The following is a 22,249-nucleotide window of genomic DNA, read 5'->3' as shown; positions in this document are numbered from 1 at the left end:
GCTGAGCGAATGTGTCCCGGCCCACAAGAGGACCGTGTCGTCCGGGCACATGGAGATCATGGACAGGTAATAGATGCACAGGTGTGCACAGTAGTGTGGGCTGGAGATCCGGGTAACAGGTCCAGCTCTCAGATATAGACAGACGTGTGAATCTTAGAGCTGCACCTTGCACTGCCCTCCCACAACCCCTCCCTAAGCAGGTTCAAGACCTGTGAGGGGCCTGCAGGCTCTGTTGTGACACCAGGGGTTTCTGTCAAGTCTTTTTCCATTGTCGCTAACCCAACAGAACCCTTGTTGAGTTGCTGTCACTGCCGGTGGACGGCTGCTGTAACAGGAGTGCTAGTGGTCAGTGGTTCATGCACAGCAAGTGTGTGGTGCCCTGGTTCTGGATGCTGGGAGTCAGACCTGCAGGCAGGTGTGGTCCAGCTCCGCTGGGACCCCTGCCATCTCCCACATCCTCAGCAAGGGTTTCCCCATGAGCCCAGCTCTCAGGCTCAAGAGTGATGTGCAGATGTTGTAGAAGTTGCCTTGGCACCATGCACTCACCCATGCTATCTGTGAGAGCAGAGGGTCCAGCCAAGGCCTGAGCAGTTCAGATTGGGACAGCCAGAACAGAGGGCTGGGTCCCCTCCAGCCCAAGAGGAGGCGGCCCCAGCCAGGCCTCACAGCGCAGTCACTGCACACAGAAGCCCCCACATCAGTCTCAAAGATGCTGACCCCCCCGACCAAAGCATTGAGAAAGAACGATGGGACTTAACCAAGGCCTGCTTAAAGGTTTGTAGATAACTGACTGGCCAGTCAAGGGTGGTGCTGGGTTGGCATGTCCTGGGCTCCATCTTGGGTGAATGAGGGGACACCTCCGACTGCTGTGAAACCCACAGGAGTTGCCAGTGGGGAGTGTGAGACAGGAGTCATGGTGTTATCTTCCTCCCCTCTGCAACTCTGGGATTGTCACCTGTGTCGGGATGAGGATGAGGTTGAATGGAACAAAGAAGCCACATGAAATCAGATCCTTTCATGCAAGAAACACAGTGTTTGCAGCCACCAATCCAGATCGCTCCCGCACCCACCAGGCAGCAGTGACATGCCGACCAATGCTGGGGCTGGCCCAGAGGCCGGCAGGAGCCAAGGGCATGCCCACCAATGCTGGGGCTGGCCCAGAGGCCGGCAGGAAAAGAATATTTAATAGGCCTTTCCCCATCTTGCTTTATGTGTCTGGGGACTAAATGTGCATGTAACATATTTATATTTAATGGGTTGAGACTGCTGAATAATTAACCGAGGTACTGGGTGATTTACTCACTGAAAGGCTATGGAGAGATTTTCTCTGGGAGGTCAGAGTGTTAGTAGGTGCGCCAGGGAGCCGTGTCCTTGAATGTGACCACCCTGGGCACTTTCCTGTGGCACTCCCCAGACTTCATCGCTGAGTCACCTGCACGTTGTGCACGCCCCTGGGTGAGGAGGCCACCCCATCCACCTGCCGTTCCTGGAGATGGGTCACGCTTGCAGAAAATGCAGTCTTACAGTCGTGGGAGATGATGCCTCCTCTGCAAGTAACATAAAAAGTAAGGGTAGACAACCCAATCAGGCATTTTATTAGTTAAACAGAAAGGAGCTCTTCTGGTGTTCTGTTTATGCTCCTGCTCAGTATTTGTATCGCTGGAATGGAACTGGCTGGCTGAACTGCCCGACTTGAATGTTTCTGCTTTGTGTGAGATGGGTGTGCTGGAGTTGTGAGGACATCTGAGGCTGAGGCAGGTGTGGGATGCCTGTGACGCCCGGAGGAGTGCTCTCCGGGGAAGCAGGAATGAGAGGGGCTGCTGGCCCAGGGGCTCCAGCGGCCAGCTTCTGTGGGACCCGGGCAGGAGAGCTCTGGGACAGAACTGTGGCAAGGCGCTCCCTTGTAGTCAGTCCCTCCCTGGTTGTCCGTCTGTGGAGGTGGCCAGCGTGAAGGGCAGAGCACGGCTTCCCAAAGCCTGTTTCCCAGAGACACGGGCAGCCGGGAGCAGCCAGTGAGGCCCAAGGGCGGGCTCTGTGCGGAAGAAAGCCTGACCAGTGACCATGGCAGTGGAGGCCAAGGGCGGGCTCTATGCGGAAGAAAGCCTGACTGGTGATGTTGCGGCTTCTCTGGGCTGCTTGGTGAGAGGGCTCTGTCCCTGCACGACACTCCAGGACTGTGGAGTGACCGGGCCGGCGACAGTGCTGCATGGACTTGACCAGTTAACTGGTTAATCTGGCACTTTTCCAGATGATAGGCTCCCAGATTAGAAAAAGATGAGGGCGAGACCGAGAGTTATATCCTGGGGACTTGCAAGGGCTCGGCGGCATCTCGGTCTGACTTCTCAGCTGCCCCATTGAGCCAGATTACAGAACACACCCGCCCGCCGGGTGTGCTCAGCATCTGATGAGGAGCCAGGTGTCTCTCTCACCCAAACAGGTGGCCACACGGAAGCCGTCCTTCAGGTTCCTCTCTATCCAGGATGAGGGCAGTGCGGCTCCCACATCGTGTAAGCCAAGCCATCACCTGTAAAAAGGGTTTTCTATTGTAATTTAATGCCTAGGCCAACCACTCCCTGCATAGGTAGCACCAAGCCCCCGCCAGAGTCGATGCCGACTTCCTGATGCTGCATCCCTGGGCCAAGTACCCACGCCCTGGGCCAAGTACCCGCGCCTTAGTCCTTCAGGCTCCCCAGGAGTGACTCACTCACCGTCCACACCCGCTCAGACCCCAGGTCCCTGAGGTTCCCTAACTGTTGATATTGGTGGCTGTCTCTCCTACAGGAGTGTGAGCCAGGCCCAGGCTCTCTGATACAGGATGTCGTATGGCCCGTGGTGAGAGCCGCTGTCCAGTGCAGTGTGCTCCTGGGGCCTACAGCCCATCCTGAGAGCCACTGTCCAGTGCAGTGTGCTGCAGGGGCCCCGCCGCCCATCCTGAGAGCCACTGCCCCGTGCAGTGTGCTGCAGGGGCCCCGCCGCCCATCCTGAGAGCCACTGCCCCGTGCAGTGTGCTGCAGGGCTTTTTTCTTTCAAAGTTGCATGTAGTCTACCAGATGGAACTTCTGCTTGAACTTGCGAATCTGGGTCAGTACCAGGTTCCCACGTGGGGCCAAGGTCCCCACTGCACCAGCACAAGGCAGGCACCCAGAGGATGGGCAGACCACCATGTGAGACAAAGAATAGCACAGTTCCTGTGCTAAAAAGCAGCATCCAGTGTGTATGACTCGTGAATGCAGCCCGCACCCTGGCGAGGGACTGACCCACGCCCACGCTCCTGGAACCACGTGCAAGGCCCCTTGAGAGAGGAAAGGTGGCGTCCTGTGCTCCGTGGCAGCGTCTCTTCTCAGGCTCACTTGTCCTGCTGGTCGCCCCATCTGCGGTGCCTTCCAGAGGCTGGCGTGTTTTAACTCCCTTCACCCCCATCATGATTCAGTTATGTCATTATTTTATGTCTTACCTCGAGTCCCTTTGAATCGGTGAGTGAATAAATAAGTAAAAGGAAGTAGGTTCTTCCTGCTGCCTCTGGAAATGCCGGATGGTGTTTTAGTCGGGAGAGTGTTAGTGTTCTAGAAGCTTCAGCAAACTGCACCCCCAGGGAGCCACAGCCCGACTGACCCACAGACCCACCGCTGGAGCTCCAGGGTCCTCGCGAGAGAGGGGGCGTTCCCTCTCTCATCGCTTCACACTGCTGCAAGGACGGTGCTGTTGTGGCACTGGAAGCAGCCGTGCTGTGGGTGGCACAGGAGGCGCCCCAACACCAGGGCGGTGTGGACCAGGCCGCCTCGCCTTTGCTGGAGGGGAGGCGCCGCCGCGAGGAGCCCGGGGCCCAGGATCTCGATCCTGCATGTGGACAGACTGGAAAAGGCCTTCTCCTTATGAATGGACCCAGAGCCATTGGGGCTTTGAAATGCCAGCGTCCTGACAGAGTTAGCAAAGCCCACACGGCAAGGTGGCAAAGATAAGCAAGTCACAGAGACACTTAAAAAAGTAGGGATTTCTGAGTTATCAGATGAGAAATTCCAACCAAGGACTGCGGAAATGAACAAGGGATAAAAGCTGGTGGGCTGAGGGGGAGTACAGCCTGCAGCTAGACACATCCAGGGCAGTGAGGCCCAAGCAGGCAGAAAACAACAGAGAATGAAGACGAGGAGGGCAGAAGGGCGCTCTGGAGATAAAGACCGCAGTACCTAGGCTACCAACTCAAGGGGGACGGAAGCTGTTAGAGTTCACCAGGCGTACGGGAAAATTACAGGGTCTGAGGACTGTCAGACATGATGGCGGCAAAAGGGCAAACCAAAAATTAATGGGAGGCTCAGGGTGGTGGCCTGGCAGCTAAAGTCCTCACCTTGCACGTGCCGGGATCCCACATGGGCGCCAGTTTGTATCTCGGCTGCCCTGCTTCCCATCCAGCTCCCTGCTTGTGGCCTGGGAAAGCAGTTGAGGATGGCCCAAAGCCTTGGGACCCTGCACCTGTGGGAGGCCTGGAAGAGGCTGCAGGCTCCTTGCTTCTGATAGGCTCAGCTCCAGCTATTGCAGCCACTTGGGCTGAATCATCAGATGGAAGATCTTCCTCTTTGTCTCTCCTCCTCTCTGTATATCTGACTTTCCAATAAAAATAAATAAATCTTCTAAAAAAAGATTTCGTATTAATTGAAGTTTAGTTGTCATCGGTTTACAATAAATCACAACTTTAAAATTGTTTTGCAGCGTCTGTGATAGTCACAAATGCCAGAAGAATACACACCAAGGATACATGGTGGCAAGTAAGACATGCTGCTAAAAGGAAAGGGAATGAATGCCGATGCCAAGGGACGACCGAAAGTTAAACAGAAAAAAAATCTTACAAAACATACAGAAAACAGTAGACAAATGGCAATTCTTTAAAAAAAGAAAGATTTGTTTTTACTGAAAAAGATTTATTTATTTATTTATTTGTTTATTTATTTATTTTTACCTAAAAAGGATTTATTTATTTTTACTAAAGATTTATTTATTTTTACAGATTTGCAGAAAGAAGGAGAGACAGAGAAAAATCTTCCATCTGCTGGTTCACTCCCCAAATGGCTGCAACAGCTGGAGTTGAACTGATCCAAAGCCAGGAGCCAGGAGCTTCTTCCGGGTCTCCCATGCGGGTGCAGGGTCCCAAGGCTTTGGGCCATCCTCGACTGCTTTCCCAGGCCACAGGCAGGGAGCTGGATGGGAAGTGGAGCTGCCGGGATTCGAACTGGAGCCCATATGGGGTCTTGGCGCTGTTCGGAGATGATTCTGCAGTTAAACCATCATGCTAATTTTCAAAATTTAAATACTTGAGTGATTGGTTTAAAAAAAAACAGGGTCTCACTCTGTGTCCCCTTTAGATCCAGGGGCACAATGAGCTGAAAATGAATATCTGGACACAAATTAGAGACACAGCAAAAGCAGTTCTAAGAATTAATAGTGATAAATGAAAAGACAAGAGTGAGTTAACATCAACAAGCTGAAGTTACATCTCAAGGAGCCAGAGAAGGATTAAACTAAATAAAAAATTCAGCTGAAAGTGGGAAAATAAATGAAATGGGACTAGAAAACTAATAATAGCAAAACCAAGAGTTGTTTTTTTGGGAACAGATCGATAAACTTACAAATCTTTAGCTAGACTTAGAAAGAAGACCAAATAAACAAGGCTGAAATTAAAGAGATGACAGTGCTTATATAGCTGATAACACAGAGATAAAAAGGTGTATGAGAAACTTCTGTAAATCCCAAAAACAATAAACTGAAAGATAAACGGGTAGAAACATGTAGCCTCTTAAGACTGAACCCTGAAGCAAGAAACAATCTGAAGATTCCGCGTCAGCCGGGAGCAAGGCGGTCACAGTCACATCCAGCCCGTGATCAGGACAGGCCCGGGTCACAGAGTCCCGTTGGAGAGTTACCCAGTAGTTTAACAGTCATTAACACTGGGCCATTCAAGCCATTGCAGGTTTAAGAGGAGGGAGCCACATCCTGACACTGCTGTGGGCTCAGCACTGCGCAGAAAGCCAGCCAGACAGGCTCAGGGAGAGACCGGCCGAACCTCTGTCAGCATTGATGAAGAAATCTTCTATAACATACCTGCAAACTGAATCCAATAGCAGATTAAAATGCATATTCTCCATGACCAAGTGGGATTTTTCTTGGAATGCAAAGATGGTTCAAAACATGAAAACCAATCTATGTAATTCACCATTTTAACAGAATGAATGATTAAAAAAAACCCCAGAATCATCTTCACTGATGAAGAGAAAGCAGTTGCATTTTACAGCTTTCAACGAAGGCAGAATGGAAGAAAACCAACATCACAGTCAAATATAATCTAAGGAAAGTCCGCTGCTGGCAGGCTGCTGCGCTGAAAACATACCTTCAAGCTGTGGAACGAGGCAAGAGTCTGACCTGATCCGCTGCCAAAGCAACGTGGCAAGAAAAATGAAGGCGTCCAGCTGGAAACGTAGCAAGTGCTTATCTCAGTTTCTGAGAGGTGACATGACTGCACAAGTAGACAACTCTTACACATCTACAGGAAAGGACAGTGAAAACTACTAACCTGTGCCCATACCATGACAGGATACAAATAGCAACAAATAAATATCAATTGCATTTCTATACACTCGCAGTTACCAATGCAAAAAGGAAATGAAGAAACAAATTTCATTTACAATAACGTTTGAAAAGGAGAAAAATAAAAACATCAATAAACTTACCCAGGGAGACGAAGACTTCTGCACTGAGAACTGTAGGACATTACAAAAAGAAATCAGATAATGTACAAACAGACACACCTGTGTTTGTGGATTGGAAGGCTGAATAGTGGCAGAATGTTCGTTGTACTCAAAGCGGTGTGCAGACTCAATGCAATTGCTATCGCAATCCCAAAGGTATTTTTCATGGAAACAGAACATTCCAAAATGGATATGTGCTCACAAATAGTCAAATTTCAAACAGATTTCAAAAACAACCGTTTCCCCAGTAAAACACAAAACACCTAAAGTCAGGAGAGTTTATTCTTGGCATGTACATAAACAGCCACCCAGAACAAAGCCCACGGTGTGCATTGCCAAATGGTCTTCAGCAAGGCAGCCAAGGTTACACGCTGACAGTGCCGGGTGGACCCGGCTTACTGACACTGTGCTGTCCTATACTATACTTACGCTGTACATCAAAGCCAGAGCCAAATGGGGTAAAGACTCGAATGTAACATGTAAATCTATAGCCTACATTGTACATTGTATTTAAAGGTCATTTCTTGGGTATGATACCAAAAGCGTAGGCAGCAAAAGCAAAATGGACAAATGGGACCATATGAAGCCCAGATTTCCTTTTCTTTTTTTTTAAGATTTATTTATTTTTACTAGAAAGTCTGATATACAGAGAGGAGGAGAGACAGAGAGGAAGATCTTCCATCTGATGATTCACTCCCCAAGAGGCCACAATGGTTGGAGCTGAGCCAATCTGAAGCCAGCAGCCCATAGCTTCCTCCAGGTCTCCCACGCAGGTGCAGGGTCCCAAGGCTCTGGGCCGTCCTCGACTGCTTTCCTGGTGCCGAGGCCCAAGGCCTCGGGGTGTGTTCTTGATTGCTTCTCAGGCCACAAGCAGGGAGCCGAATGGGAAGAGGGGCAGCTGGGACATGAACCAGCGCCTGCATGGGATCCTGGTGCGTGCAAGGAGAGGACCCCAGCCACTAGGATAGCATGCGGGTTCTGGGGTGCCCATTGTTCTGCACATTAGTGGGGAATTGAACCAGCAGCCAAAGCAAGCACTCTGGTGTGGTGTGTGGGCAGCCTTGCTGGAAGCGAGTGGAGCGTCTGTCTGGTTTGCAAGGGCGGACAGCGAGTGGGGGAGGACAGAGTTGCTCTGCTGACACAGCCCAACCACCCCACAGTTCCATGTTGTAGTGCCATCCAAGGGAACAATGTGGAAGCTGTGTTCATGTGAGAGGAGAGGGAGGGAGCAGACGAGATTGGAGATGGGAATGCACCAACATTCCAACCCATCTGAGCAAGAGCCTGACTCCTGGAGGCCTCTAAAGAAATTCATTATACTTAGAGCAGCACATATTGATGTTTTTAGAGACTTTTACAATTTTTAATTAATACAAAAAATATATTTCAAGTGGGGGTCAGCATTATGGCATAGTGGGTTGAGATGCCCCCTGTAATGCTGCCATCCTGTGTAAGGACTGGTGTGATTCCCAGCAACCCTTGCCTGGAGAAGCAGCAGGGGGTGGTCTGAGTCCTTGGGCCCCTGCATGTTGGAGACCTCCAAGGTCATCCGGGTCCAAACAAAGTAAGCTGCCAAGAAGCCGTCTCTGAGCCTGGTACTTCTCACTGATCATCAGAAAAGATGGAATGAGTAGTAAGATGGTTCTCCCCTGGTGGAGGGCCACTGGCGCCCTCTAGAAGTTCAGATGAGAATGACCACTGCTGGTACCTTAGCCCTGTGTGGGAGCCATAGTTGAGGGTGCCTTTTCTGAACTTTTGGAAAGCTGCGGAAGTTGCACCTGCTGTCTGCAAGCGCCAGCAAAGGCTGGATTCTAACAGTGCCCCTATGGGGGCCTCTAGCTGTGACGTTTAAGCCTTCATTCTCTGCAAATGTCAAACAGAGCAGGCCCCTTTCCCTCCTGGGCCAGGATCTGGGGAGCAGGAGCCATGCAAGGTGCCACCTGCCAACTGAATGGTCACAGTAGAAGCCTGTTCGGAATCCCCCTCGTGGGCAAGTTGATCACGAACCTCTGGTGTGACGGCTGTGTGCTGCAGCATGCCACCGCACGTGCTGACGACCAGCTAATGTGCATGGCTCAGTGACGCCAAGAGCGAGCTGAGCAGACAGAGGGGACAGAGGTGCACTTCGCATCCTTCTTCACAGTGAGAGACGTGCAGCCTGTCTCTTAGGAAACGCACAAGGCCACGCACGTGGCATGTCACAGGCGTCTGTGACTCCAGAGTATTGTTTCTGCCCTGTGTGTCTGATAGCACACCTCAGGTCTTGGAAAAGCAGTGCGGGATTTTTTGAAAAACATGCCCGTGTGTTGTGCACAGTTTGATTTATGTAAACTCATTTCCAACGCAACGGCAGGATTCCTTCTGAGCAGATGAAAAATGTCTGCCTGAAGCGATAAAAATATATGTGTGTGGAAGGATACAATTTTAAGAAGAGTTTTTTTTTATGGGTTACAGATTTGTAGCTCTATAAAATACCTTTTAAAAAAAAAACTTTCTGGAAGACTTTTACGTTTTTGTGTAAATTTGTGTGTTTACCGAGGATGAGAATGAGGCTGACCTGCCGTAACTGTGATGGAAACTTGCTTCTCTGGAGGTGATGAGCAGTGAAGTGCCGTGGGTCTCCACAGGCGCCCGGCTGGGCTCACTCCGTGGCAGCTGCCAGGAGCCCCCTGGACCCCGGGCCCCTCTTAGCAGGGCTGACCCCCAGGGTTCTGAGTCTGCTCACAGCTGAGCACCTGCCCTGCCACCTGGATGTGTGTGCATGTGGTACTGGAGTCTCATTTCACCTCTCTGGTGAGGGCGTGTGATGGGTGTTTGGAGGCATGTTCTCATGCCATGAGGACACACTAGGCTGCCCTAATTAGCTATTCTGTAGCCCATGCCAGGAATGCATGGGCCCCACTGTTGCTGTAGCCCGTGCCAGGAATACATGAGCACCATAGTCACTGTAACCCGTGCCAGGAATGTGTGGGCCCCACTGTCGCTGTAGCCCGTGCCAGGAATACGTGGGCCCCACTGTCACAGGAGTAGCAGCACTTGTTACCTGCTTACCCACCACACTGCCTACTGTAGAATTGCTCAGAATGTGGGCCCCTCATGCATCTGAGGCAGACAGAGGCAGCCACTGCCACCTGCAGCATACTCTGCCCCATTCCAGGAAACTACTGCAAATACTTGTATGGCAGAACTGCTTCATAAAGATTTGCTCATTCTGAAGTTTGTTTTTATATTTTTAAAAGCTGTGGGTATGTGGATTGGGTACATTTAAGTAACGGGGCCTGACCTGCATGCGCACGCACACACACACACACAGACTCCCAAGCCTGGACATAGCCCGAGGTTGACACTCAGATTTGACGTTTGACTGATCTCAAATCTGAAGTTCATTCAGGTCAAATGGCAGTGACCCGAGGTTTTCAAGCACGTGTTCTAATGCCCTGCTGGCTCGTTAGCTAACTCAGAGGATAAGAGTGTGGTTCTAATGCCCTCCTGGCTCGTTAGCTAACTCAGAGGATAAGAGGGTTTTATTTTCCAATGAAGCACATCTCTGGTTTTTACCTCCCTGAAACTGCAGGTATGACTCTTGCGTGTCATTGTTTAGTGTCACTCTTCTGCAGCTGGAGTCAGAGAGAGGCCACACGGTGAGCCCAGGGGCTCTGCTGGGCAGGGGAAACACATGAGGAGCCACCATGTGCCTGGGCAGTCCCGCATGCCCAGGGCGCGGTGGTGTCCTCCGTGTTTTCTACTGCAGGAAGATGGGCCCTCCTGGTATGGAATCCCCAACCTGAGGCAAGCTGTGTGTAGCCCGCACATCAGGTTGGCATGTCAGCTTCCTGAGGGACCCTTAGGCAAGTGGATGGCCCCGGAAGTACAGGGCAGGGTGCCCCCTGGCCAGAGTTCTTGGGAAGTACAGGGCAGGGTGCCCCCTGGCCAGAGTTCTTGGGAAGTACAGGGCAGGGTGCCCCCTGGCCAGAGTTCTTGGGAAGTACAGGGCAGGGTGCCCCCTGGCCAGAGTTCTTGGGAATAACTCACTTGTCTGATGTTCTGTTGTGTCTTCCAGCTGCAGGCCCGGATTTTTCCAGAACGCTTCTGAAGAAAGTTACTCTGGTCAGGGTGGGCGGGGAAGCGGCCATTGAGTGCAATCCCAAGGCATCTCCGAAGCCGGTCTACACCTGGAAGAAGGGCAGGGACGTGCTGCGAGAAAGCGACAGGTACCCAGGCGCTGGTGGGCGGTGCGGTGCAGCTCTGCTCTGCCTCCACACTGGGCGTGGCCATGCTGCCTGCGGAGGCGTTGTGCACCTGCCTACAAGTGAGCAGGGGCACAGCCTCCTGCCCATCCTGCACTGGGTGAGGGGGTGCAGCTCCTGTTTGCTGTGAGCGGACTGCAGGTGTGGGGCCAAGGCCGTGCTTGCCTCCAGGAGCCTCTCCTCTCCAGCACTCACTCTGCGGACAGAGGCGTCCTCGGCTCGGCTTGACCGCGTCATTTTTGGCAGTATAGCGTTTCTTTGTTGCCGAAGTTGTTGCTTCTACAGTTTGTATTTGGCACAGTGGCATTTGGAATGTGTGTTGTTTTGCCCAGCGTGGGCGTGTGTCAGATCTTCAGAGTGTGACGTCCATGTGTCCCACACGGCTTGTGACTCACAGAACTTTTCTTGCCTGTCATCTGTAGGTAATATCCCCTATTTTTTTTCTGAAATCTGCTCATCTGTTGGCACAGGGTAATTATGCAAGAGTCTGTGCTGTGACTCACAAGACAGGATTCTCCAGCTCTGTACATAATGAGTTTAATAAATGCTAAGGTCAGGTGTTCAGAAATGCAATAAGGAGGCCTGTAAAAATATGCACGGATCTGCCCTTGACACCTGTGCACCCCGGCATTTGCATACACAAATGAGATGGCTGCTCCGCTGGTGTCCTTGCAGACACTTGTGTAAACAAACCCAGTCAGGCTTATAGATTGAGTATGCGAGCCCCGTTCCCTTCACACTGTGCGTGTCCTGCCTGCCAGGATCTAGGGGAAGCGGGTCACTGGGTGCCAGCGTGGCAACCCCGTTTGGAGTTGCCAAGTCTGGGGTGCAAGAGCCATGTCTTACGTGGCAGTCTTGACCATCGGGCTCCTCTCGGTCACTCCCTCGTCTCTCCTAAAACGGGCGCTGCTGGGCGGCTTGACCATCAGGCTCCTCTCGGTCACTCCCTCGTGTCTCCTAAAACGGACACTGCGGGGCGGCTTGACCATCGGGCTCCTCTCGGTCACTCCCTCATGTCTCCTAAAACGGGCGCTGTGGGGCGGCTTGACCATCGGGCTCCTCTCGGTCACTCCCTCATGTCTCCTAAAACGGGCGCTGTGGGGTGGCTTGCCGTAGACAGGTGTTTACTTTGCACATCGGTGAAATCCAAGTAGTAGCCACTGCATGTGTGGCTTGCAATAAAGGTTAGATTTTTAAAAGCTGTAAGTTAGCAATGGTGTAAAAACTATTAAGGAAAAACATGGACAGTGGACATGTTGGAACACATGAGTGGTTCAAGTTAGAGTACTATTGTTGGTCAATGGAGAGAGACTAAGCCATGCTGTCGTTAAACGTGAGATTAAACAGCACAAAGGCATCCCCCTTCCCTGGCCTGCCCGTCAGGGGACTCCAGGCAGCTCTGCGGCCCAGCCATCATCACTCACAAAGGGGGGTTAGCCCGGGAGGCATGGCGGTCACAGCTTGGGAGCCCCCACTTCACACTGGCTCCGTTGGCCACAAGTCACGTGGCCTGCACTAAGCAGGCTGGCACACATTCACCGTGGACTGCAGGAGAAGATGCCGCAACCCTGTGTTTGTGCGCCACTGGTATGGCTCACCACCGCTGTGGCGTGGCCATTACTGAAAGCTGGCTAAATTACCATTGGGAGGATGGTGTGCCACCCTCACAAATGCTGTGTGATAAGTGAATTCTATGGATTGTTTCCAGCATGTCACTTCACATTCTTGTCTTCCTGGTTTGATGCATAGAACTCAGATCTGTCTCAGTATTGATGTGGCACTGGGAGTCGGAGAGCACAGGCTGCTGCCCATCACTGCCCCACGCTTGCCATCGACTGAGCTGGGCAGGATGGCTGCAGCAAGTGCCAGCCAGGCATGAGAGAAAGGGCTGCAGCCCGGGCTGAGGAGATGCCCAGCGCTCCCATGTGTGCAGACTCAAGTCCCGCCCTGTCCTGTGGCTTCGCCAAGGGAAGCTGCAGCCTGGACATGGATTTGAGCTTTGACTTTAAGCATAGCAGTTGGCGCTTGTGTTGGAGTGTAGAGCGAACTTGCTGTCATTTCCTCGTTAGCTGGGAAGGCATTCTTCCATGCTTTCCCGCCCACTTTGGCAGAGAGGGAAAGGAGTCCAGCGGCTGGGTGATGGCATTTGCTAGGGGAAGTGTAAGAATGTAGGGTTGAGGAGGGGATTAATGTAATAGACCTGCACAAAGGGTGACATTATTTGATCTATCCAGTGTCAAGGAATAATTTTTATTTCTTAAGATGAACAATCTTAAGATATCAAGTTTTAACCTTGAAGTAAAAATGTGTTAATCCTTTAAGTGCAAGCTACTAGCCCAACACAATGAAACCAAACTGTAGTTCTCCGCTTTTTTTTTTTTCTTTAAAGATTTATTCATTTTATTACAGCCAGATATACAGAGAGGAGGAGAGACAGAGAGGAAGATCTTCCATCCTATGATTCACTCCCCAAGTGAGCCGCAACGGGCCGATGCACGCCGATCCGAAGCCAGGAACCTGGAACCTCTTCCGGGTCTCTCACGCGGGTGCAGTGTCCCAATGCATTGGGCTGTCCTCAACTGCTTTCCCAGGCCACAAGCAGGGAGCTGGATGGGAAGTGGAGCTGCCGGGATTAGAACTGGCGCCCATATGGGATCCCGGGGCTTTCGAGGCAAGGACTTTAGCCGCTAGGCCACGCTGCCAGGCCCAGTCCTCTGCTTTTTATGTCTGCCTTGAAGGATTCCCCGAACTCTACTGACCACATGATACTAAGTTAGAATTTAAATTCTTCAGCTATCTACAAACAAGTTTGTAGCAGGAGCGTTACAAGTGATAGCTTAAATGTTGAAAAGGCGCTTTTTTTGTCTTGTTTAGGCTTGTCATGTCTTGCAAATCATGTCAGTGGACATATATTCAGAAATACTAGTGTTACTGGAGCATGTTAGTTACTTTGTGAGTACACCTATATATCCTCACTTGGCTTTCCTGTTGGATCAGGAAACAGTTGGAAGCACCTGCACGTGGGGTTGTCTACAGGATGCAAACAGGTGAAGGCTTGGCATTCACCGCATTGCGTGAGGAGGCAGCCTGTGGCTAAGCAGGTACCTGCACCTCCTTGATGCTTTCCTGGTAGAGAAAATGCCAAGCAAGACTGGTGGCGCAGCCGTGTGCCTGGGTCTTTAGGGTGGGGCAGCTGCTGGAAACTTCTGCTTTTAGCCAAGGCACTGGAGACAAGGAAGACTCGAGCTAAGCTGTGAGAAACACTAGAAATGGGGATGCGCATTTGGCGTAGCCATTATAGTGGGAGGAGGGAGAAGCAGAAGGCTCTGCTGCGGGACCCAGTACCCTGCGGGGTCAGGAGCTGGACAGCACCACGGCTGGCCAGGCCCCAGGGAGCACTCAGGAGTCCACACCACACACCTTTCCGATGGAAATGCGTGGCAGCGTTTGCCGACCCTGCATAAGAACCAGGTCAAGTGAATGTGCTCCCGTGTGGACACACTGACGTCTCGGAGGTGACCTCAGTTCACGGCCCGAGGTTGCCTCTGTCCCCGAAGGCTTCTGGAGGAGTTGAGACTCCTGTGACGATGTGGGAGGAGGTCTTGTCACGCCCCTGCAGACACTGCGATTTGCCAGCTGTGGCCCGCGGCAGGGGCAGTGCCAGCGCGGGCGGGGAGCGGATTGCTGCGGGCATCCTGTCTCTTCTGGGGGCCGTGTCTGTATCGAGAAACCTGCTCTCAGGATGTCGCTCTTGGCTGCTGAGCTGTACAGCTGTGTTATTAGGGATTCTGCCCTGGGGAGCAATTACGATTTTGCAATAATTAGAGGCAGTTCATCCCCATCATAATGGAAATCCTGCCTCCAAGGCAAACAACTCCAGGCACGCAGCATCAGCGCTGTGGTTAGAGCCTGTGGCCCTGCTCACTGCTGCTGCTGTGTGCTCAGCCTGATGTCCCCCTGGGGCCCTGGGACCCTCCCTGGCACCTCTGTGTGTCTCTCCCAGGGTTTTCGGCTCCCTGAAGTGCAGGTACTGGAGTCAGGAGAGATGGTGTCTCACGGTGCTGGCCACATGCATCTGTCCGTGACCCCACTTTTCTGTCTGCCAACAGCCCTTCTGCCCTCTCCCGACAGGCCAGGAAGGACCAAGGTCAGGCAGCCAGTGCCAGAGACCTGGTTCTCCGTGTGGCACAAGCTCTTGGGAGACTATATGGAACACTTTCAAACAGCATTTGAGCTTGAGAGCATGCCCCCGAACCCTTTCAGACCTGCCCCGTCCTCTGCTGCTGTCCTGGCTCCGCTGTGAACTTTGCCACCATGCAGTCGAACTGGTGACCTTGGCAGCAACCTTCACCACGTCTCTGTGTGATGGAGCTGCCCACGGCACACCTCTGCGTGATTCCATCACACCTGCTCTGTACAACACGGACATGAGCTCAGGACCGTCACTGGGTTAAGTTGGGCTTCTCTGGGCGCCCTCTGCATGCGGCAGACCACTCTGGCAGTGGCTGAACGGCAGAGCCACCCCCTGCCTCAGTTTCCCAGGAAGGGCGCTCTCTTGGCCATGCGTTTTCCCCAGGACCTGAGGACTGTGGCTGTTCGTGCTGGAGCCTGCAGGTCCCGGGCTCTGGAGCAGAGCCTCGAGGGGAGGGGTCTCTGGGTAGTTTTGTCTGAAATGAAAGAACTAAAAAGCAGTGATCAGCTGATGCCTGCAGGGAGTCGGTGGAAAGGTGGGGTGGCCACGGGGATAGAAAGCAAGAGAGAAACCTGCTTAAAGGGAAAGAGATCAGAGTGGGGGGCAGCCTGGGTGCTTCTGCAGAGGTGCCTGGAGGTGTCTGGGAAGGAGCTGGCCTGCCCTAGGACAGGCAGTGAGCAAGGAGCTGGCTGTAACTGGGCTTCCCCGTCCTCAGCAGCTGGGCTCAGGTGTCAGCCATAGTGGCCTGCTGTGCTCCACCTGGGAACCCAGGTGGCCTTCCTCCATGGTGTCTGTCTCTGCAGGACCTGCAGGCCCAGTGCCTGGCAGAGCCAGAGTCCACCAAGATGGACCCAAGAGCACACTGCCCAGCCCCCGGAGGGCTCTGCAGGGCCCTGGGCTGGCCGCTAGGGGGTATGTAGCAATGTAGCTCGCATGTAGCAAGCTGTGACCTCAGCAGGGCTAGGAGGGCCGGCCATTGGCCCAGGGTCCTGCTGGTTGGGCGCCTGCCCCTCCGTTCTCCCACTTGGCCCGCTGTCCTGGCAGGCTTGCTCCTGCTGCCACAGGGCCTGGGAGCCTGCGCTCCTCTCTGCCCAGCCAAGGTATGGTCAACCACAGCCCGCAGTACGGGTCCAGCCCCATGCAAGCTGCAGGCAGGCTTCGGTTTTCAATGGGAAGAACCCCTGCCACAGGGCAATGGGGCAGACACCGAGTCCCTGTCCACCTGGGCACACAGCCTAAATGTTTCCTCGTCACAGATCCTCATCACTGCTGTCACAGCTGTTCCCCTTCCCCATGACTGCACTCCCAGGAAGGTGCAGTGAGGACTCCTGTGGACCCCGGGGCCTTGGAGCTTTAGGGCTATTCAAGTTGTAGAGGTTCCCATTCACTTGGGGGAAGAGGGAGAGGAGATGGCGTGGGACCCCTTCCTTTGCTCATGAAGTAGACGTGTTAGGATAGCACGCACACACAGGACAACTCGGGGTCCACAGTCAGGCACAGACCAACACAGTGTCACCCAGGGATGCGTGGTGAGGCGCCTGGAGAAGCAGTGCACAAGGTTGGCTTCAGTGAGATGGCTCCGTGGTCTGCAGGCTGAGCTGCACAGAGCGGCCTCAGGGGCAGCCAGTGCGCTCCGTGCTGCGGGTTCACGGACGGCCGAGGGGCAGGTGTTCAGGGGGAAGCTCGCCAGGCAGGAGTTCCTGGCAGAGGCGAGTTGGCAGAGCTGGGGAGGAAGGCTGGGCCTCCGCAGGGCTGAGGCTCCTGCAGTCACCAACCGCCGTGGAACAGCGAGGTCCGGGAGTGCCTTACTGCTGGTGCTTGGTCCTCTGGGCTTGGTGTGGTCTCTGAATGTGAGCGTTCCCAACCACTGGAGCTCACGGCCGCAGCGCCAGCCTTTGCTGCAGGCTCTGCGCACCCTCTGCCCAGCTCTCTGATCCACTTTCCGTCCTCACAGATGCACCCTGGGCTGGGCTCTGTTCTCAGCCTGCCTTGTGGAGATGGTCAGTTCCAGCAGCAGCCAGATGGGGTGTTTCTCTGTGGAAGCAAGCTCGGGTCCACATCTTTGTTTTGCTTGAATGTGGAACAAGCCTAAAAGGCAAACAGGACTCGGGATCCAATGAGTGAATGCTGTTAGGAAAACCCAGGAACACTGGAGCGTCCGCCCCCCGTGAAGCCACGTGGTGCCACTGGGGCCTTCCGCGCTGGCGATGCGATGTCAGGGCGGCTTCCACACGCTATGCTGTGTTCTCGAGGACAGCGTGGGAACCAGCGCTGTGGAGTAGTCGGCGAAGCCTCTACCAGGGGCTCTAGCCCACACGGATGCCATTTAGTGCCGCAGCTGTTCCACTTCTAATCTAACTTCCTTCTGCGACTGGGTGGACGGCAGATTATGGTGTAGGATGCCTGATAGAAGCTCCCAGCTCCTAGTTACAGTTTGGCCCAGCCACTGTCGTTGGAATCATCTGGGGAGTGAACCAATTTATAGAAGACGTCTCTCTCTCTCTCTCTCTCTTCCTCTCTCCCATGTGAGAAGGTGGTTGGGTGTGTGAGTTTGAAAGGCTGCTCCCAAGGGGCACTCTCCCAGGGCACTCAGAATGGGCTTTCTTGGGGTCCCCAGGCTGTGTTGGAGCATGCCAGAGAGTGGCCTGGGAGTGGGCAGCTGCGTCTCTGTGGGGCCGTGGCTGATTGGGAGCTCATCGGGTTGCAGGGAACACAGCTCCAAGCTGTCTTCTCAGAAGAGATCCATGACAGAACATGGGGAAGCTGAAGGTTTCTGGACAGACTCCAGAATGCTATAGAGTGTGTGAGAGAAACGTGTGTGCGAATGGGGTGGACAGCAGTCCCCAGGGCCAGTGGCTACAAGATAGCCACGGATGCGATGATTTTGTGGTAACAGTGGACGTGGCTGTTGGAGCTGCCTACTGGTGTTCTGCAGCTGGACACGGGTGGGGAACACTGAGAGGGGACCCCACAGTGTCTGGGGCAAGGGCCTCACACAGCAGAGGACGCTGGCAGTCAGGACCTGGACTGGAGAGGAAGGGAGGTGGATATTTCACGCGTGGGAGAGGGGAGGAGCCACAGGTTAGGACTGCGGGAGACAGGGAGGGGGCTGGCTTCCCGGGGTGGGCAGACAGGATGCTTAACAAAGAGGTTAGAGGAGGCTGGGAGAAAGAAGCAGCTGGGCGAATCCTTGGCCGCCTCCCCAGTGAGATGGGGGTGCTGGACAAAGGGGCTCAGTACTGCTGTGCGTGCTCAGTGTGCTAGGAGGGAGGCAGCCTGCACTTGGTACGTTTCCCGTGGCTGCCACACTCGTTTCAATTTGCTCTAAAAGGTTTCATTCCAAAAGAGGCGGCTTGTTCCAAAGGATGCGTAAAGTTGTTACAGGAAAAGTGAGACCGACTGCTCTTAATATGGAGAAGGATGTCTACGTGGCCGTGGTGTGCTCTGGCTCGCCAGCATGCCCTTCCAGCCGCCGTCCTCCCTGACTTCTCCAGGCTTTGGAGGACTTGGCCAGCCCTGCTGCTTCCTTCCTCGCCTTCCCTGTCACTGGGTCGGCTCCTCCGAGTCCTCCTGCGCCCCATTTCTGGTCTCTCCCTGTCTCCCCCAGTGGCCACTCCCTTTCTGTCCCCCACCCTCCACCCCTGCTGTGGCTTGAACGCCATCTGTGCACGGACAGCTCCCACATTTGTGTCTGACATGGGTTCTCCTGATTTCATTTTTCCCACCTCTCCACTGCAGACAGACTGTGCCCACCCAGCTGCCCCCTTTCAGGCCCCCGAGGACTCCCTGCGCCCACAGACTCTCTCCTCTCCCATGAAGCCCTCTGCGTTGGGCCATGTGCGCATCCACACCCCCTCCTCCTTGACTGCTGTCCTAAGCAGTGGGACTTGGGGCCATGTCCCAGCATCCTCTCTGCTGGGGAGTCGAGGGTGGGGGGACACCTCCATGCCAGCGTCCTCTCTGCCAGGGACTAGTACAGCCTCTGTGTATGTAGGAGAGACGTGCTTGTACATCCAGCTGCTGCTCTCACCAGCACCCCTCTGGCCTCAGGCCTGGATGTTTGATACCCAAGAGTTGGTGTCTTTCCTGTGCCTTGAGTTCCATGGACAGGAAAAAGGCATTTTAGGTGTGCTGACCCGGTACCTGCTGGTTGTCTAAAGAGTAGGCTTGTGCCAAGCCAAATAAAGAGGGATTGAGAAAAACCCAACTCATTATATATGCATTGCCATATGCAATTGTGCACTCAAATCCAGCTGGGGTTGTCGAAAGTGAGATGGGAGATGTTCACGCTGGAAGTGTTCGCCGAAATTCACACAGGCAGGAGAGGAAGTGCGGGCGAGGTGTGGAGGCTTGCGTCTGCCTTCAGTTGCGTCTGTCTTCCCAGGCCCTCTGGAGAGGAGGAAGTCTCAGAGACACACGTGTTTCTGCCTCAGCAGCCCAGAACGTGACACGTGTCGCACTGATGTTAAGTAAGTCACTGCACACTGCCAGAGGCAGGGGCCAGGAGGAAGCTGGGGCAGACAAGCACAGGAACCCAGGATGGGTCAGCATCCCACAAGGGGACGGTTTGGGAACTCCTTCCAGAATGTTCTGCAGTGTGTGGCTTCCCCCACCAGCTGTGCTCACATGCATGGGTAGAGAGCCTCATAGCAGATCTCAGCTGCTGCCCACACGACCATACCCCAGTGTCACGGGTGCCCTGCAGGAAGCCTTCCCCACCCACAAGGCTTGCTCAGGAACTCAGATGGGTGGGCCCCTTACAAGGTCGCAAAGACCTTCGAGCCACAAGTTCGTAAGTCCAGCTTTCTTTGGGGAGCAAATCAGCAACGTATTTTAGCCATCCATGTAGAACTTTGTAGGATGTGTTTCCAGCAAGTAAACTGTTGTATAAGCAGACATCTGATGTTGGGATGAGCATCATTCCTCGCACTCCCTCGGGGGACAGTGGCCAGGACTGACAGAGGTTGTCCCGTGACCTCCGTTTGGCTGCACTGGGCTCTGTTGCTCTGTGGATGGTGTGGTCATCGGAGCCACATCTGCTAAAAGCCCTGGGCAAGGGTGCGCTTTCTGCTGCCCGCGGTGAACTGCCCTGTGCTGTGCACAGCAGAGTGCTGCGGGCCCACGCCCTCCCCCCGGCCCGCCTGCAGATGTGGGGGAGGTGAGGGAGGCCCAGGAGACGTGGGGTCCCTCAGAGCAGCCAGGACGTCTGGGAGACAACGTGCTCCCTCACACTGAGCGCGGCTGGCGTCTCGTCTTCCGCGAGTGGTTGAGCAGCAGAGGCTCTGCGCGTCGTCTTCCTGGGGACTTGCGCTGCCCCACTGTTGCTGTCAGCAGATTCTTGTTTCTCTTGTTTCCTCTGTCATACTGACTTGGGTGACAGCTCGTCAGTTATGCCTGCTTCGTGGCCAGGGCCCTCCGTATTCCATGGTGGACATCCAGCCTCCAGGAGCCCCCATGTCTGGGTTGTCCTTGTGGGTTTTTGTGCAGGTGATTGTCCATCTAACTCAGGACCCATCAGATAGATACAGCAGAGAATTAAACTTGCCTTCTAAACCAGAAATTACTCTGTCCCGACATTATTGTTCCTATTAAACCCATGTGCCGTTAAAGCTGCCTCTTGTAAATGAATGTGCACGAGGTATGTTGTTTGTTCAGTTTAGTTGTTGGAGGAACCTCATGCAGGGGAACGGTTGTTGGAGCGGGTTCCTACCTGTCGCAGCCCTATGAATGAGTGTCCAATTAAGCAGTGGCTCACCAGGACCGTGCAATGGTGGCATCTGTTACCTTAATTAAACAAGTTGCTACAGGAGACATCTCGTGGTTGCTGCATGAGAGCAGGCTGACCCGGCATCTCCAGTGAGGCTCGCTCGCTGTGGGGTTCTGCTGGCAGTACTGCCCAGCTGGTCCCATTATACTGCCTCCCTGCCAAGCGTGTGAGCCGCAGACCCTCAGAGCCTGAGAGAGGTCAGCAGGCTGGTTGAGCGGGCTGGGCAGGAGAGCTCACCCAGGGGCGCTGACTTAGAGGTAGCAGAGCGGTCAGGGCTGTGCTTAAAGAAGGCTGGAGAAAACCAGGTCTTAGGCACCCGGAAGGACCCGGCATCCTGGGTCTGCCTTTGCCTTTGAACTCCAAGCAAACATGTTTTCATTGTGTTTTTGTGCTTGTTACTGAGCGGCTTGTTCATTTGTGGCAGGATTATAGGAAACTTGCTCCGTGAAACAAGGATGCTGTTTTTACCCCGTATTGCCCTGTGGGGTGGCAAAGGGTATTCACAAAGTCCCTAGAAACACCAAATATGAAAAACTACGCATGGATTGTAAAAACTGGCATCCAAATAACTTTAGCTTCTAATTTGTTCTCCTCACAGGTCTTGAAGTCCCTTATAGATTAGCTTGTGTTAACCTCCATCAGACTTGTCCTGGGCACACGTCACTGTCATGTGTAGGCTCAGCTCTGCCTAGCGGTTTCTGGCTGGAATCTGTACACCAGGTCGTGTTACAGAGAACAAGGCCTTCCAGGCTCAGGAGTGGATCTTGCTCACAGTGGGCAGTGACCCCGCTGGTCACTGTGCACCCTTCACCAGTCCCCAGCGGCTGGGGTCCAGCAGGGTCCTCATGCTGGGTCCAGCAGAGTCCCCACACTGGGCCCTGACCCCACATGGGTCAGCAGAGTCCCCACACCGGGCCCTGACCCCAGCTCAGGTCCAGCACCCTCCCATCCCACTGCTCACCCGACCGTGAACTCCACCAGCACCCTCCCATCCCACTGCCGTCACCCTGCACTTGGGAAAGAAAGCAGCGATGTTGCCCTCTTCCGTGTAGCTGACAAGTGGCTTACAGCCGCTGTCCCTCATGCCCTGTCCCTGTTCCTCGGGGAGCTTATGGAAGCTCAGTGACCACAGGTGACCGGCGTGTTGACCGTCCTGCCTTGGTCCACATGTTATATTGTCAGTGTGAGATGTACTGCCATCAGACAGAGCTGCAAGGAAACTGCAGTTGGATTGATCCGGGTGTTTCCGCGAACCTGTGGCTTTCATCCATCCTGACCCCCTCCGGGAGGTTCAGAGAACAGGTGTCAC

The 22,249-nt window shown here is 53.8% G+C and overlaps 1 protein-coding gene across 4 annotated transcripts in view; it reads left to right on the top strand.

Annotated features, from left to right (window-relative positions):
- The window catches only part of LOC101524153 (contactin-4), a 421,066-nt gene that overhangs the window by 341,320 nt on the left and 57,497 nt on the right, over nucleotides 1–22,249 (top strand). For all 4 annotated transcript variants that reach the window (XM_004581271.2, XM_058678776.1, XM_058678775.1 and 1 more), the window contains one exon: nucleotides 10,795–10,945. In XM_004581271.2, coding sequence (XP_004581328.2) covers nucleotides 10,795–10,945 — 151 coding nt within the window. The remainder of the gene's footprint in view (nucleotides 1–10,794; nucleotides 10,946–22,249) is intronic.

The sequence above is a fragment of the Ochotona princeps genome, chromosome 21, assembly GCF_030435755.1.
Source record: "Ochotona princeps isolate mOchPri1 chromosome 21, mOchPri1.hap1, whole genome shotgun sequence".
Lineage (NCBI taxonomy): Eukaryota > Metazoa > Chordata > Mammalia > Lagomorpha > Ochotonidae > Ochotona > Ochotona princeps.
This window is presented reverse-complemented; position numbering and strand designations above follow the sequence as displayed.